This window comes from Seriola aureovittata, chromosome 18, assembly GCF_021018895.1.
Source record: "Seriola aureovittata isolate HTS-2021-v1 ecotype China chromosome 18, ASM2101889v1, whole genome shotgun sequence".
NCBI classification, from domain to species: Eukaryota; Metazoa; Chordata; class Actinopteri; order Carangiformes; family Carangidae; genus Seriola; species Seriola aureovittata.
Window position 1 is genome coordinate 22532501 of NC_079381.1, and position 17710 is coordinate 22550210.

A 17710-nucleotide genomic window follows, 5' to 3' on the forward strand; every position below is an offset into this window, starting at 1 on the left:
AACAGCTCGTCGTTTTACAGCAGTTTTCTTGACTTAGATACGAACCTGTAAAAGGTTAAATTAGTGCTTTATTGCTGGAGTTTTCAAACCGTATATTTCACTTTTATGCATGAAAAGACTTTGAGGATGAAGGCTAACCAATGAGGAGATGTAATGCTGTTCTGGTTTTATTTATATTATATTATCTATTCTCACATGGACTGGAATATTAAAAATAACATATCTGCCTTAATCCAGTTTATTTTCTAGTCTATTAATGAACTTTCTATTTAAATTGGACATTACACTGTAATTGGGAATATCATTTTTGAATTTTAAAACTAGGGGGGGGGCTGTTTGCGCAACTGCTAGCGAAGTAGCTGCTTTCCCGCTGTATCCAGATTTTATACGGCCAGATACCAATCAGATATAAATAAACTTCAGTTATTTGAACGTGGCATGTTCGTGATCGGTCAAATCGACAGGGACAAAATACTTTGTAGTTATTTCTCTAATTTTGGGATGAAGCGGGATGATGTGGTGGGGCAGTCGGACCATTTGTCACCATGGTGCGGTGACAAAAATGGCCCGTCTCTGCTGTGATGATATCAGTGCTGCTAAGTGCTTCGACACACGAGTGCTGCACGAGACTGAGAGGTCACGGGGTGAACACAGGACTCGTATCGATGTGCTGTCATGTGTTCGCAGCTTCTGTCCTCTTCAGTGGATGACATTGAGAATCGGATGGGAGCATCATGTCGTGCTGCAGAGCTCCACTGCACATTGATCTACTGTAAAGCAACGACTGCTCCGCTCAATAATCAATACGTAGTGTGTGTGTGTGTTTGTGCACGTGACTGTGAGGCAGACAAGCAACTGAACCTGAGTCTGATTCATGGCTAATACGATGTATTATATAGCAATTACAGTATAAGTGTGACATTTATGTTGACATTTAAAAGTCACATTTCATCATTTCCACGGGTGAGACGTAACAAAGTACATTTACTGTAGTACAGTGTTGAGGTATTAGTACTTTACTTGAGTATTTCCTGTAGACTGTAAATAAAGATGGACGTAGCCACCCACAGGTATTTGAAGCTCAGAGTGAGCTGCTCCACTGACGCCATCTTGGCAGTGCCTGACTCCGCCTCCTAACTCCCAGCTAATCTGAAAATGTGCAAAGGGGTGGAGCATGTGTGGAGCTGAGACTTCGGTACATGTCGGTTTGTGGCAAGCATACAGTCACCCACCTGTCACTCAAAGAGGCCACGCCCTCAATCTTCCATAACTTTAGTCCTTAATAAAATGTAAACAGGTGAGTTATATAAACAGGTGTCATGAAGGAGGAAATTATCTCTAGAGACCGAAACAGTTTTTGTACCAGGCTGTAAACATGTTTATTTCTGCTGTAAAGTTGGACGTTTTAACATGGGAGTCTGTGGGGACTGACTCACTGTTGGAGCCAGACTCTAGTGGTCATTAGAGGAACTGCAGCTTCAGGTTCTTCAGTGTTGATGCTTCATTTTCCAGCTCTGGAGGTTTCAGTGGTGGAACAAGTGCTGACACCAGTAAATAGTAATAACACATGATCAAACTGCTGACAATACTAAAAATACCTGCAGAAAACTACACAAATGTCCCTAAAGAATGAAAAGTAAAAAGCACTCATGCAAAATCAAATCAGAGTATATCATAGAATTATTATTATTGTTGTTGAGGCTTTAACATGGAAGCAGCATTTTAATTTTGTCAAGGTGAAGCTGTTTTAGCTGCTGTCAGATAAATGTAGTATAAAGTAGCACAAAACGGAAATACTCAAGTAAAGTACAAGTACTTCAAAGCTATACTGAAGTACTTAGTTGCTTTATCTCTGGGAATATCTGTGTTCAGATCACACACATCATGCTGCTGATACTTTTCTACTTTTACTTTATACTGAAAATTTGAAATGCAGGAGTTTTGCTTGTAATGGAGTATTTTTATAGTCTGCTATTGATACTTTAATACTTTAAATGAAAGTATTGATACTTTAATTCCACCGCAGATCATTTGACTGCAAATGAAACCCAAGTGCCTTTATTGTTATGTTTCATTTCCACATGGTCCAGGCTGAGACTGCAGTGATTTTTATTCATAATGACTGTGTGTGTGTGTGTGTGTGTGTGTGTGTGTGTGTGTGTGTGTGTGTGTGTGTGTGTGTGTGTGTGTAATCCATTGAAAGTGGAGTGACTCACGGTTTGAAAGTGTCATTGTGCCATTTCATACAGACCCCCACCTTTTCTCTCTCACTGATAATGCTTCAAGGAGCACACACATACACACACACACACACACACACACACACACACACACGGACACACACACACTCACTCTGTTGGGCTGCCACGCTATCTGCACTGACAGCAACCCCTGACATTTACATGCGTTGGGGACAGGACATTTTTCAGGGAGCACAACAGGGAGCAAAAGGAGGGGAAAGGAATGAGGAAGATGAAGGAAGATGAAGGAAGATGAAGGAAGATGAAGGGCACTGAGCTGTTAAGTATGTGAGTCATTTAAATATCCTTACTCAGCAGCCGCGGCCTGATCACATGTGATGTTTAAAGCTCGGACACAGTCACACACCTAATACCTGACACAGCTCAGGTTAACCTCTTTTTAAACCCCTTAAACACAGATTTATCACGTCGTTTAATTAGCAATAAAATGTTTTCACTGTGCAGAGAAAGTCAAATATGATTTAACACGGGCACCACTTTCTCTCCTGACTGTCAGCAAACACCTTGCAGGGTCAGTGAGGGAGGGAGGTAGCGTCTGTCTCAGCGGCCCGGTTGGACCAGAGGCAAGAAGTCGAGGTCACGCTCTCCTCTTAACAATGTTCTTGCCAAACGATAATGAGTGCGCTTCTCTGCAGTGGAAATGTCTCCAGGCGCGCACGCTGCAGCTCAGACTGCTGTAACACATCGCAGCTAGCAGTTTGCCTTCCGCAGTCAGGCCCCAATTAACACCCTGTTTTCAAGCACAAGCAGCTGCACATGCACACACACAACAGCGCCTGTGCACTTGGACAATGACCAGCAGATGTTTGGGAGTCTCAGGGCCAGAGGCGCTGGCACAGCAGTAGGTGTCGTAGAGCTGAAATAAATCACGGCTAATCACATTAGCTGCTCTCGGAGCTTTTAAAAGGAGTGGCTCTCCATTTGGACGGGAAATGAAATCTCTGTGGCCGCGTCTCACAGGTAGTTTTATGTTGGCAGTAAGACTCAGTCGCTGATTTTTGAAGCACAAGAGTTTACATGAATATATAATCTGTGAAAGAACGACACACATCCCGTATTTGAGAGGGAGCGGCATAAAACCATGTTCAGCAGATCCCGGCCTGCAACTATCAGCTGTTTTCATTATTGAGTTATTTTTTTGATTAATCAATTAATGGTTTGGTTTATAGAATCATCTTCAAATGTCTTATTTTGTCTGATCAACAGCCCAAAACCCATAAATGTTCAGTTTACTCTCAAATTCGACAAAGAAAATGATCAAAAACTCACATTTAAGAGGCTGGAACCAGAAAATATTTAGTATTTTTCATCTTTTGCATCTTAAAAAAATGTGCGTTGACAGTTCCTCATATGGGATCAATAAAATAGCGATCACTCTTAAAACCCTGTGGAGTCAGTGTGTAAAGCTGTCAGAAAAATAACACAGGAGGCTTTAAAATTATACACATCTTTAGTTCTGATCAAAGAAAAGTTTCAGGTTGTAAAAAATATTGTTTCATGTTCATACAAACAAAAACAGCTGAAAATGTTAGAAATAAAACTCTTAAGTTACAGTCTATTTCATCCTTCAACTTTTTCATCATAAATCTAACAGCAAATACTAATTAATGTTATAAATTCACTTTTTTAAAACTAAATGATGGCCCGCAGATGTTTATTACGTCACATTTGAAAGCCCCACATCAGCATTTCTTCCAGTTAGTCTCTACATGACTACATAAATAGAGAAATATTCATATCAATAAAGACTCCAGAGTTAATAGCTAACATTTGCTAATTAGCATGGAACACAAGCTGGTGCGAACGCCATTAGCTTTGCAGGTTTTTTTCCAGACATAAATCAGATGAACAGTTTGACCTGTTGATGGCACCAGAGGGAAAGTTAGAGGGAGAGTTCATTATTTTCTGGGCAACATGAATGTTTTCATCAAATCTGATCATAAAACTGATCCAACAGTTGTGGAGACTTTCCACAAAAAGCCACTCATGTCCGTCCCATGGTGGCGCTGAAGGAGAAGACAGCAACAACAGCTCGACTCATCTGCAGAACTCTGAGGATTAAAACAGGTCATCTCCCTCACTGGTGCTGTGGTGAAGCCGTGCACGCGCCTGCCTCTCTCCTGTACGTGCACGGACTCTCCTGTACGTGCACGGCCTCTCTGCCGGACACAGGTAGATTTAATCCTCACAGCCCTCCTGCAGCAGCACAGCAGCTGTTCGAGTTCCACCTGAAGCCTTAAGCGCCGTGGTTCACAATTATGCATGCAACAAATATAGCTACCTTGATCTAATCTTGCATAACTTAAGCTCTTTAAAAATAGGTACAAAGGCCTCCTTACAGTGTTTCTGAATACATCAAAAACATGGCTGCAGCCTGGCGCACAGCAGAATTATAAATAGGGAAATATTGTCCTCGTGTGGTTCAGAGTCTTTGCTGACGAGTTTGGAAAGGAGAGAGAAGTTATCTTTTGATTTCTCTGCTGAAACCACGAGCTCAGTTTCTGACACCAAAGTGATCAGAGCGTTTGCATAAACAGTCCCGGCTGGTGAACGTCCCTTAGCATTTTCTACAAGGAACATGATGCGAAGCCACAAAATTAACAAAACAGACGCATTTGAATAGAAGAAGAAAAAAAAAGACGACTGCATTTGGAAATTTGGTGTCTGTAAAAACCTTACAGACAGTCACACTGGAAGCTTTCCAACCACGTGTAGAAATGTATGCTCATCTTCCTCCCTCCCTCCTCCTCCTCCTCCTCTTCCTCCACACGTCTTTGCATGTTTAGAATAATGCCGTTTAAACTTCATGACAGATAATACCAGTTGTCTCTCCAGGTTTACCTCTGCTTGGATTAGTGTTGTGTTTATTGTTGCAGAGTCAGGAGCAACTTGCTTTTTGAAATGTGAAATAAAAAGGGTTTTTATGCTGGAGATTATTGATAGATCACTGAGATAATTCAATTAATACATTTAAAGTGGAGAAAAAAATCATTTCTTGGCACTAAATTGTAAAAATGTTTATTCTTTGGTTTAACAGTTACAAGATGTTGGTGCTGTGAAACACAGATGATCAGGATTTAGAGAAAAATCTAAAATTGTGTCAAAAAAAATCAAACTCTTTCTTCAGAGTCCCGATTCCTTCAAATCTTAAGCTGCAAGAAAGTTCGTTAACTTGTAAAACCTTCATGATCTTTAGTTGATTAATGTGAGAAAAACAATTAGTCTGTGCAATTTATATTAAACTCAAGTAAATATAATTAGGAAAGTGGGTGTAAATATAGTTTCTTTAACTCAGAGTAAATTGACAGGAGTAGAAATTTTCTGTTGTTATTCTACAGAAGTAAAAGTTTTAAATTGGATGAACCGAACTCAAGAAATTAAATTAGAAGTTGTATTGAAATTTGGAGTTTCCTCATCTGTGTGGCCCTCAGGCTGTAGTTTGATGAACAAAGTGCATGTCCTTTGCTCACAGACGATCACTTGGTCACAGCTCAGACGTGCATTATTAACTTAATCACCTCATTGTGTTTTATTGTGTGTGACAGCGTCTTCAGTGGCTCCGTGCTGCTTCAGTCCTGAATGTTTTCCAGCTGTGTTCCTGTCCTGAGATTTTAGTGTCTCCTCAGTTCTGCTCTTTTTGGAGGTTTTGGCCTTTTTGTCCGAGCTGCGTTTTCACTTTTCACGCCACTTACACTCTGTGTGTATATTTGTGTGTGTGTGTGTGTGTGTGTGTGTGTGTGTTTTGGCTTCAGGTCCGGGTGGATGATGAACAGGTCTGGCGGCCCCCTGGGGGAGGAGCTCACGGATGAGGAGAAGGAGATCATCAACAGCGTCCTGGCTCGTGCGGCCATGATGGAGGCCACAGAGCAGGAGAGGATCGGGTGAGAGAGGAAACTGTGGTCTAATGTTGTCTAGACGCAGATGCAGATGCTGATGCAGATACAAATGCAGATGCTGATGCAGATACAAATGCAGATGTGGACACAGACGCAGACGCAGACACAGCTGCAGAAGCAGATGCAGGTGCAGATAGAGATGCAGATAGACATGCAGATGTGGACGCAGATGCAGATGCAGAAGCAGATGCATATAGAGATGCAGATAGAGATGCAGATGCAGACGCAGATGCAGATGCAGATGCAGATGCAGATGCAGATAGTGATGCAGATGCAGATGCAGATAGAGATGCAGATAGAGATGCAGATGCAGACGCAGATAGAGATGCAGATGCAGACACAGATAGAGATGCAGATGCAGATGCAGATAGAGATGCAGATAGAGATGCAGATAGAGATGCAGATAGAGATGCAGATGCAGATGCTCTGTGAGTTGCATGATTATTGGTCTAACAACTTGTGTCATGTTTTGTCATTTATCTGTGTGAGTTCTCAGGCGTCTTTCCAGTCGTCTGGACAACATCAAGAAGACGGCGTGTGGTGACGGACAGTCGCACTGCCTGCTGTGTGGGGCGTCATTCGGACCGCAGGGGGTCACAGCTGTCCTCTGTGTGCAGTGTAAAAAGGTCGGTGGACGTCTGTCTTAAGGCAGAGAGAAAACAGACTCCACAGTAGCAGAGAACGTGTCCCCAGAGGTCGTAGGGACTGAGCTTCTGTTTACTATATTTTCTATAGTGTTGTGTTGCTCCTTAGAGGTTTCCTATGGCGATGAGCAGCCAGTGGCCCGTACGCTAACTTGTTCTGACACACACTGTGTCTTCCCTGGTCTTGTGCATCGCACTCTGTTTCTTGTTGCTCTCAGTGACTAAGGCGAGGTTAATGCCATGTGAACTGTAAAAATATATGTGCTCTGTGCACCTGCCGTCAAACACTGAATCTGTGCAGGACTCTGTGCCTCCGTATGTGCATCTTGTCGTGTTTTTGCTTCTTTGCAGCACATGTGCAGCAAATGTGGCATCAGGAGCAACAGCAGGTCGTGCCCCGCGTGGCTGTGCAGAATCTGCAGTGAACACCAAGAGGTGAGTGGAGGGAAAATCTGACGAAAAAAAAAAATTCATGATGCCAAATTATCCCATTATGTCATTCTCTTGCCTCCAGAAGCAAAACGTTTCTCATGACATGAACCATTTTCTAGCTTTTAGACTCGCCTTTCAGCACAGAATTGCATTTCACCGTCCACTGGCCTGGAAAATTACCCTCCATTGATACGCCCTCCGTTTTCAAAAGGAATAATAGGTGTTTATTTCAGCCCTTATTTAATTTTTAAAAAATACAGATAGTATTTTTGATCAATATAAAACATGAACAAAAAGGTCTGCTCTCTGATGCAGTTGCACATCGCTCTTCTGATGATGCTGCTGTGTTTGTTGAGGTCTCTGCCTGGGGGGGGGGGGGGGGGGGGGGCACACTCTTTAAATAAATGCTCTCTCCTGTCAGTCACGCGCAGGATAACTCCTCTGTAATGCTGCGAATACACAGTGATCCTGTGTCTGTTTCACAGCACAAAAGAAAAGAAGAAATAAACTGTAATTCGCCAGTGAGATCACACACACACACACGAACAATCACACGAATCCACGGATGAGCTCGAAGAAACGACAACATCGTCGTGACTCTGTTACCAGGTGGAAAGGGTTAACGGTCTCTGAATACAGCTGCCTGCTGAACACAGAACCGATGCTCTGAAACATGTCAGTGAAGTTGTGTCTGGAGGATAAACAATGAGTTGAAACGCTCTTTAAAGCTCCATGAATGTGAAGGGAGCTGCAGGTTCATCACTATTGGTAATCTATGTCACATTGTCATGCTATACATTGTTACAGAGGTATTGATTATAGCTGTTTTAAAGCTTCACCGATCAATATTTTCTATTTACAATGGATCAACTGACTAATTGTGTTGAGGAAGTGGTTTCCTTCAGCTCTACGCACCATTTTAGCCTCTTTCGGCTCATTGTTTTGTTTCCCTCTCATCGGCGTCGTTTCCAGCAGCAGACAGATGTTTTCAGGGGGAACGCTCTGATCAGCTGGAGAACGTTTACAAACATTTAGCAGATAAAAGAGTCAGATATGTTTTTCATCAGGAGCCGGTGGAGACCAAACACAGAGCAAAAAGAGCGGGAATACTGGACTGACCTTCATCAGGAGGAAACAGAAACAAACAAAAAGAAAACAATTACTAATTAGAGAGAAAATTAAGTTTGGTTGATTGACACACACACACACACACACACACACACACACACACCGCTTTGGTGTTTGTGGCTTTTCCGAACTAATTTCTCTCTTTTGGCTAATTTTTCTGACTGATATTTTTGGTGGGAAGATGAAAAACCAAACTCAAGCTTCAAAATGTCGCCTCAGAAACACGTGGATGATGTCATGGTGCTACATCTTTATTTTCTATTGTTTTAAAGGTCAGCCATTGTGTGTCTGCAGAGCTGTGATTACACTGTACACTGCTCCATCCTTAACTAGACTTCACTGTGTGTTCCCGCAGATACACAAGCGTTCAGGAGCTTGGTTCTTCAAGGGGCGGGACCAGCAGGGTCTCCCCGCCCCCCTCCCTCTGTCCACACCTCGACAGTCCAGCACTGAGAGCAGCTCTGCTCCGGCGGCCAGCGGTGGACCGCAGGAACCCGCAACACGTCCTCCGGGACACGGTAACCCGTACAAAGACATTCAGTTACAAACTCTGGTGTGGATTTACTCATAGACCAAGACAATGATGAGCATGTAGAGCAGCAAGAAAACAATTCACTGGAACCCACTTAAATATTCTCATATACCACATAAGTATATTTGAAGAACATTATTTTTGGAGCTAAATTTAAATTTAAGTGCCAGAAAAATATAGTGTCGTAATCCTCTAGTAGGACTAATAGGAAGTACTACGTCAACAGTAGGTATATTATTTAACAATATTCATTTTCATATAATATTATGAAGTATAGCCTACATGTTTAGATATATTATATCAAAGCTATATATATTATATTAGTATAAGTACACTTGAAACATTAATAGTCAGTACTACTTGGGTTGTAAGTGAATCTACAGTAGAAATAAAAAACTATAAAAAAAAAGTATTGATCTGTTTAAAAGTACTGATGTAAGAATTTAAATTTTCTGACGTTTTTACCAACGTGTCTTTGATACGACGATACAGTATATTGGTGTTTGAAAACACTTAGAATAAATAAACTAACAGTCAGAACTACTTTGAGAATAGAAAAGTCTATTCTTGGCAAATGGCAAATAACGGTGTTCATGTTTCATTCCAACACAATCATGGAGACGCACTGGCCACGGGTCACGACTGTCCGATGTTATTACAGAACGCGCTGCACAAAATGAAACTGGCACAAAACTCCAGTGCCATGGTGCGTCAGCTCCTGATGCCAAGTTGGCCGCTGCAGCCCTGATGTCACTTTTGGCCTACATTTGAAAATCATGTGCAAACACTGGTTTTACTAGTAGCACCACTTTTATCACGGCTGGGTCGTTACACCCGCCTCAGTTAAGCAACTAAACTTGCTTCATGTTTGGAAATGATGCCAAATGCAACTTGATTCTGCTGAGAAAGATTTTTTGCAGTTCTGACATCACTCTAAAAATTTACATTGGCTCTCGATTTTAATTTCGAAACGATCCTATTTACGAACTAAACTTAGCACGAGCTGGCACCGCTGTACTTTATGTGCGACACAGAAATCTGGAGGAAATGCAGCGTGGCTGTAGGTTTCATTGTTGGGAGAGAAAATAAATTCAAATTCATGTGTCCGGAAAAGAAATAATTAACACTATTTCCAACATAATCCACAAAAAAGATTCCTGTCCTCCTGGAGATTTGGATTCTTTGGTCTTTTTCCCAAAAGCTTTGTCTCTGAGAACTCATGACAGGAAGTTGGTCAAACCTCCTTCACACCTTCAGTTTCATTAACAAGCCCTGAAAAACAAACACTCATTATCATCCTGTTACATGTTTTATCTGCTTAAATAACTTATTAGAAAAGAACATGATGGACCTTTGAAATGCCATCGGTCATGAGAGCAGTGATATCGGTGTGAAGGAGAGTGCTGGCGCGAGCGGCGGAGGTGAAACTCTTGTTGTGTCTCCTCAGAGCTCGGCACAGAGCCACAGCAGCAGCGGTCCCGTGGATCAGAACAATGGGAGCAGACGGCAAGAACAACAGCTGACAGCTATAATGAGAGTCAGTCCCGTCCAGCAGCTGTAATGAAGACAGAGGGACATGTGTTGGCCTCCAAACCACCCCGGGCGAACGCACAGCAGGCAGCCCCCACCTCAGGTAAGGAAGCGACGCTCCCTTCTAAGAATAAGCCCGACGCTTCCGGGCAGCGTTCAAAAACATTCAGCATCAACGTCACTGTCTGAGGAAGATGTTTCAGGCTTCAGAGTTTGTGCCTTTTCGTCTCTCCGGCTCCAGCTGCACAGCTTTCAGACAGGCAAGAGACGGCGGCCGCTCCAGCTGTGGAGGACAAGAGACAACCAGTTGTCTCCAGCTCCGTCTCGTCTCATGTTCCTGCGACCAGAGCTGCTCCACCTGTCCACCCCCCCGCCGACAATCCCACTCCCCCGAGACCAGCTCCGGGTCGAACACAGGACGAGGACAATGACTACGACTCAGACGATGCCAGTATGATTGATTATTTTCCTAAAGTGAAACCCCTGATCTGAAGGAGGAGAAGGTGTCCCACACGTTTAGCTTTTTACTCCTTTTATCACTTGAAATAGTGTCAACTCCTCGTGGAGCGTCTACAGCTGCTGCAGACGCTCCCGGTGGAGCGATGACAAGTGACAAATCAATGTTTATCTGCTTCAGAGGGAAACTGGTTTCTGTAACAGGAGCCCAGTTAAAAATCAGATTCTTCTTCTCTGTCGGAGTCTGATGTTTTCCTGTGTGTTTGTTCTGGCAGCGACTCTGGGATGTCTGGAGTTCAGTCTCCTCTACCAACAGGAGAACCACGCCCTGCACTGTTGTATCATTAAAGCTAAGGTACACACACACACACACACACAAGATGTGAAGCAACAAAAATATGACGAGACACAAGATGTGATGAGACTAATGAGATAATCCAAAATAAGACGAGATGAGACAAGAATAAGACGGCACAAGACAAGACAAGAAATGACGAGGCAAAATAAAAAGAAGACAAGACAAGACAAGATGGGACAAGACAAGATTAAAGATGGGACAAGACAAGACAAGATGGGACAAGGCAAGACAAGATGGGACAAGGCAAGATAAGATTAAAGATGGGACAAGATGAGACAAGATTAAAGATGGGACAAGACAAGACAAGATGGGACAAGACAAGATTTAAGATGGGACAAGACAAGATGGGACAAGACAAGATAAGATTAAAGATGGGACAAGATGAGATTAAAGATGGGACAAGACAACACAAGATGGGACAAGACAAGAAAAGACAAGACGAGATTAAAGATGGGACAAGAAAAGACGAAGCCTAACCAATAACTGATTGATTGACTAATTAGATCTGTAGAGACATGTGTAATCAATGACTGCTGAATGAATGTCTCTGCTGAATCCGTCTCTGTCTCTGTGTCTCAGGGTTTGAAGCCGATGGACTCAAACGGACTCGCTGACCCGTACGTGAAGCTGCACCTGTTACCTGGAGCCAGTAAGGTACAACCACTTCCTTTCATACCTCCTGAGGTCTGATGCAGCTGCTGGAAACCAGGTTCACGAGAGCAAAACAATAAAGCTGCAGGCCGCGAAATAAAGATTTAACATCATCTTCTGCAGAACCTGAAAACTGTGATTAGTGTCGCTTTAAATAAACTGAATCATGGTGTAAGAGCTGCAGCTAACGCGCTGTGAAGAAACGTGGCGTTCAGTGGGTTTATAACACACACACACACACACACACACACACACACACACACACACAGCTTATGAAGGAGGTGTTGGGGTGTGTTTATTCAATTTGGGATGCTCTCATATTATATAATGCAGCAGTAACCCATCAGCTAATGCTCGTGGCATCAAATAGACGAGCTCACGCTGTTTGGGACTTGATTTATGACGTGGAGAATTGTCTTTATTGTGTTATTGTCTCGAGTCAAACAGAGCACTTTGTTTGCTTGAAGCGAAGCGGTTTGACGTGTCGATGAGCTCCGGTTCCTCGGTTATTTCCAAATTATATTATGTTTCTCCTCTCATGGTTTCTGTCCTCTCCCAGTCCAACAAGCTTCGCACCAAGACGCTTAAAACCACTCTGAACCCCGTGTGGAACGAGACGCTCGTCTACCACGGCATCACCGACGACGAAATGTCGCGCAAAACTCTCCGGTAAGAATCGACCGCCACCTGCTTTACCGCCGTCATCGTGGCAGCTACATGCCGATGAAAGTATCGTAGAGTGAACTGTCTGTCTTCAGGCTTTCAGTGAGCGACGAGGACAAGTTCGGACACAACGAATTCATCGGGGAGACGCGAGTCGCTCTGAAGAAACTGACGTTCAACCAGAAGAAGAACTTCAACGTTTGTCTGGAGAGAGTGATCCCGGTGAGGCCGAGGAGCAGATCTCAGGCTGTCGAATGTCAAATGTATTTTTAGATATTTGACCTAAAGGGTCGGTTCTACGGAAGCCTACAAAGGCCATACTCATGAATGTTTCACGATCCCGTTATCTCGAGATAACGGAGCTTTGTTTTCTTGAGATAATGGGATAATTATTCCGTTATCTGGAGAAAACAAAGCTCCACAAAAAACATTTGAAAGTGTGGCCTTTCTAGGCTTCCGTACAGTTCACCCAAATCTCTTTAAAACAATTTCCTCCTCAAGAAAATAGCTTATAGCTTATTAATGTTTTGAGAACCACATGGTTCAACAAGTTCATTTTTCTGTTTCTTTAAAACAGCTGCCGACAAAATAATCTCAACTTAAGTGGAAATGTGAACATTTATAATTTCATGACAACGCCATCTACTGATGGAAGATGATCATGTGAGATGATCAAAAGCTCCGGAGCAGCTGAGGTGAGATTGTTTTGTCAGCCGCTGTTTCCAAAGTCAAGAAGGAACTTTGAACCTAAACATTTAAGCCAACATGGACAGGAAGTCCTTAACACTCATCAAACCATAACATAAAACAATAACATGATGGATGAAGATCATGAGAGATGATTGAAAGGTCCAGAACTGCTACTAAATGGACTATAGGTGATTGTTTTGCTTTGTCAAAAACCTTAAACTATCTACATGGCTGTTTACAAGCTGAGATAAGTGAAGAAATATGTTATTTTATAATATATATGAAATATTTATATTTATTTTTTTACTGATCTATAGAACTACCACCTTTAAAGGAATAGCTCATCATTTTGGGAATTATGATTATTTGCTTTTTTGCCCAGATTGATGAGAAGATCGATATGTATCATGTCTATATGCTAAATATGGAGACAGTTTGGTTAGCTTAGCATAAAGACTGGAAACAGGAAATGGTTCAGCAGATAGTCTAACGCCGCCCCCACTGCAAAACCGCAACTTGTCATTACATTTGTGTGTTTGTATGGATAAAACAACATATATTGTTTTAGTTAAGGGTCTTTAGAGATGCTGATAAGTGGATTTTTGCTTCATTCAAAGTCAAGTTACCAGTTTCCCCTTGTTTCCAGTGTTTATGCTAAGCTAAGCTAACTGTAGCTTCAGAGCTGCCATTCGAATACGACGCAAGAAAGCAAATAAACTATTTCCCAAAATGCTGAGCTATTCCTTTAATACTGTTTTTCTGATTTCTGTCATATTAAATTTTCCAGTCTTGTTTATGTTTTGTTTGTTCTGACTGGTTTTCTTCATGTGCAGGTGAAGAAGGCCGTCGGAGGCTCGGCCCGCGGCATGGCTCTCTATGAGGACGATGTAAGACCCTCACATACATCTCTTCTTCTAAATCCCACCTGTACAAATGTTCTGTAAGTTACAGGAAGAGTGTGGTGACAGTGAATGCATCCTACTACCAAGGGATGTATGTGTGTATCCAAAAACCTGGTGTATGTTATTCCTCTGAGATATAAAGGTATGGATGCACTGATATGATACCGACCTTATTGAACAGGTCCGGTATCACTGTCAATAGGAAACTCAATGTTTCCGCTATCAGTTACATTCGTTCAGTCATTCATGATGGGAACTCGTTTTCACTCCCTGCTCTCGTGTTACCTCACCTAAACATGATCCCAGTGAGCCCTGGGAGATGTACAGATTTTAAATTTGGGGAATAAAGATCCCTGACAGTCACAGTCACCGTCCCCAAATACTCACTAGAGCACCAAATGTGGGTTAAAATAGTCCGCAACAAATGCATTATTTCCTCCAGTTTGAGTAACATTTGCAAAAAACTACAATGTCCTCTAAAACATTTTTTATTTTAATCTTTTTGTTTGATTTGTTGATAATTATAAAAATATTTCTAATCTTTTGAGTATGTGAAAAGGAATAAGACACAAAAACAGTGTTCACATAATCTTTACAAAATGTTGAGTTAATCCTGTTGCATAAATCAAACATGTAGATACTTTTGCACTTAAGCGTTTACATTATCCTCCATTAACCTCCTCAGTATAATCCCTTCAGATATGTGCACAGGGCAAAGGAGCATGAGGATCAGTGAAATGTACTGTAGCATTACTTTATGTGTGTGTGTGTGTGTGTGTGTGTGTGTGTGTGTGTGTGTGTGTGTGTGTGTGTGTGTGCAGGTGAATGAGGGTGAGGATTCAGAGGAGAGAGGTCGTATCCTGGTGTCGCTGATGTACAACACTCAGCAGGGTCGTCTCATAGTGGGCGTGGTCCGCTGTGCTCACCTGGCCGCCATGGACTCCAACGGATACTCTGACCCCTTCGTCAAAGTGTATGTTTTACCTCACTGTACAGATCAGCTCCGATGTGGACATATGAAAAAAGCTGGGAGATGGTTAGCTTAGCTTAGCATAAAGGCTGGAAACGGTGGGAAACAGCTAGCCTGGCTCTGGCTGGATGTAAAAACACATATTGCCAAAACTGTTGAACTGTTCCTTCATCCTGAGCTAGAATGACTCGATCTCCTTCTTGGTGTTTTTGTGCTGTAGAAGTCTGAAGCCAGATATGGGGAAAAAAGCCAAAAACAAGACCCAGATAAAAAAGAAGACTCTCAATCCAGAGTTTAATGAGGTCAGTTTTTTCTAAACTGTTTTTATTTGCTCATACTGGACTTTGTCGTCCTCCGCTTACCCTGATTCCAGTTATAAACTTTGTAATAAACTCATCTCTGTTTTTCAGGAATTCAGCTACGACATCAAACACGCTGAACTCGCCAAGAAAACCCTGAACATCTCAGTCTGGGACTACGACATGGGAAAGTCTAATGATTTCATTGGTAAGTGTAACTATTGATTTGTAATCACGTTTCCCCACGTTGATCCAGTTTGTCATCTTTACCCATGAATACAGCGCGATGGGAATGTCTGTTGCTTGGCTGGTTGGTCAACTCTGGAACTTTAGTCATTTGGTTCCTATAAGGGGAAATATTGTTATCACATATATACATCTTCAGGATATATAAAGGTGTAAGTTGTAAAGTAAGTTGTACTAAATACCCAGAGTAAAATCTATATCTATATGATATTTTATTTAATTCATATATACAAGTTTATTAAAACAACATATATATATAATTATATATGTTTATGTATGTTTTTCTTATTAATTGTCATGTCTAGTTCCAAACTTATCACATGATCATCACACGTCATCACCATGTTAGCATTGTCATTGTGAGCGTGTTAGCGTTTATCTGAGAGCTGCTAGCATGTGCGTCTGTGAGGCTTGGTCTTTGCTGACGTGTTGCTGTCACTCCTCTGTCCGCCTGCAGGAGGATGTCAGTTAGGCATCCAGGCTAAAGGAGAGTGTTTGAAGCACTGGTACGAATGCCTCAAGAACAAAGACAAGAAGATCGAGTGCTGGCATGTTCTGCTAAATGACAACTCTGTTCACTTCGAGGATTAAAACATCTTCCTCCTCTCCTGTGGATTTTTCTTTCTCTCTTCTTCCTGCCTGTAGAATATTGTCTTCCTGTGAGCACAGGGAGACAGATATTATCCTCTTGCTTTTCATGTAGGTTTTCCCAAAGTAAAAATGTGCAAGCTACATTTCCAGCTGTTTTCAGGTGACCAACATGGATGTCGACCCTGGGGCTCTTTGTAATAAGGAGTGACCACTGAGTAAAACCAGGACGCTGCCATGTTGCCATTTTCACTGGTATCATATCATAAACTGTATCATGTGATAATTAAACCTTACCTGACAGGCGGTAATGATTGAACAGTGATTTATCATATTTTATGGAGAAGATAAAACTTGTTATCATTGTCTTTAAGGCAGTATGTTGTGATGACGTGTGCCTCCAGGGAAATCCCAGTTTTCTGTCCGACCTCTCTTATCCTCATGTTGATCTGTGTCATACGAGATCATCATACTGTGATATCAGCTGATCTATGTGACCACGTTGTCCAAGTGCTTGCATCACCAAAACATGCATTTTCCCACTTGTGTCGTTACGCAGACGTTACCGTGCGTATGTTCAATATTAAAACAGGTTTGCTGAAACCGATGTGAACAGAACTCTCCCCGTTTGATTTGCATTTGTTGGTCTCGCTCTCACGACTGTCACAACACTGTGCCACCTCCTCCTGTGCATGTGTGAGCTTTCTGTCTTTCTGCTGGAGAAATGCTTCTGCATGACCTCTGATTATGACGAACGAATTCAGTCATGCAACGTAAACGCTGTTCCAGGAAACCACACGTACATTTGATGGATATATTCTAATTGCAGGTTAATTAAATCGATCTGCGCTCATGTTTTCAGCTACATTCTTCTCTCTGTGTTCACGTTGATGCATGTCTGAACTCATAGTGTAGCGAACATGTGGCTAATAAATAAAGACATCATTGCACTTCCTTTGCTCTTCCGGCTTTTCTTTTATATACACTGTGACATGGCAGGAAACTTTGCCTGAATCAGGTGAGGTTTGAACCAATCAGCTGAGACGGACACGCAGCTAAGACGTTGGTGAACTTTGACCTCCCTCCTGATAATACCTCTCTCCAAGTGGGTAAAAGTTTACACGCTTGTTACACTCTGAAAAGTCTGGCTTTGAATTTGAGATAATCCACCTTCTCCCATCCCATCTGCAGATACAACATTTACATTTAATAATAAAGATCCAATAACACAGCTGACCTGACTTAACCCCAAGACGTTCGGACGACAGAGCAAAATAAGCAACTTGTAAATGTGTAAAATTATATTCATTCAGTAATTTGTCTGTAAAACTCACGTCTGCACTTGTTTTAGTCAGAAAACAGGTGAGAGATAAAATGTAAATGAATACTTTACAGACTTTACTGTCAGTCTGAAGTTATAAATGAATTTAGAGTTTGATCATCTTTAAAAAAATATATGTTAAT

At 42.0% G+C, this 17710-nt stretch overlaps 1 protein-coding gene across 1 annotated transcript in view; it reads left to right on the plus strand.

Moving 5' to 3' along the window:
* rph3aa (rabphilin 3A homolog (mouse), a) overlaps window positions 1-17201 on the plus strand; it is a 26317-nt gene extending 9116 nt beyond the window's left edge. The window contains exons 2-16 of the mRNA XM_056402761.1: window positions 6014-6142; window positions 6654-6783; window positions 7153-7236; window positions 8717-8879; window positions 10341-10526; window positions 10665-10874; window positions 11155-11234; window positions 11817-11891; window positions 12448-12557; window positions 12647-12773; window positions 14075-14128; window positions 14965-15116; window positions 15334-15415; window positions 15524-15620; window positions 16116-17201. Coding sequence (XP_056258736.1) covers window positions 6024-6142; window positions 6654-6783; window positions 7153-7236; window positions 8717-8879; window positions 10341-10526; window positions 10665-10874; window positions 11155-11234; window positions 11817-11891; window positions 12448-12557; window positions 12647-12773; window positions 14075-14128; window positions 14965-15116; window positions 15334-15415; window positions 15524-15620; window positions 16116-16249 — 1803 coding nt within the window. The 5' untranslated portion in view covers window positions 6014-6023 and the 3' untranslated portion in view covers window positions 16250-17201. The remainder of the gene's footprint in view (window positions 1-6013; window positions 6143-6653; window positions 6784-7152; window positions 7237-8716; window positions 8880-10340; window positions 10527-10664; window positions 10875-11154; window positions 11235-11816; window positions 11892-12447; window positions 12558-12646; window positions 12774-14074; window positions 14129-14964; window positions 15117-15333; window positions 15416-15523; window positions 15621-16115) is intronic.
* Window positions 17202-17710: the final 509 nt, after the last annotated feature.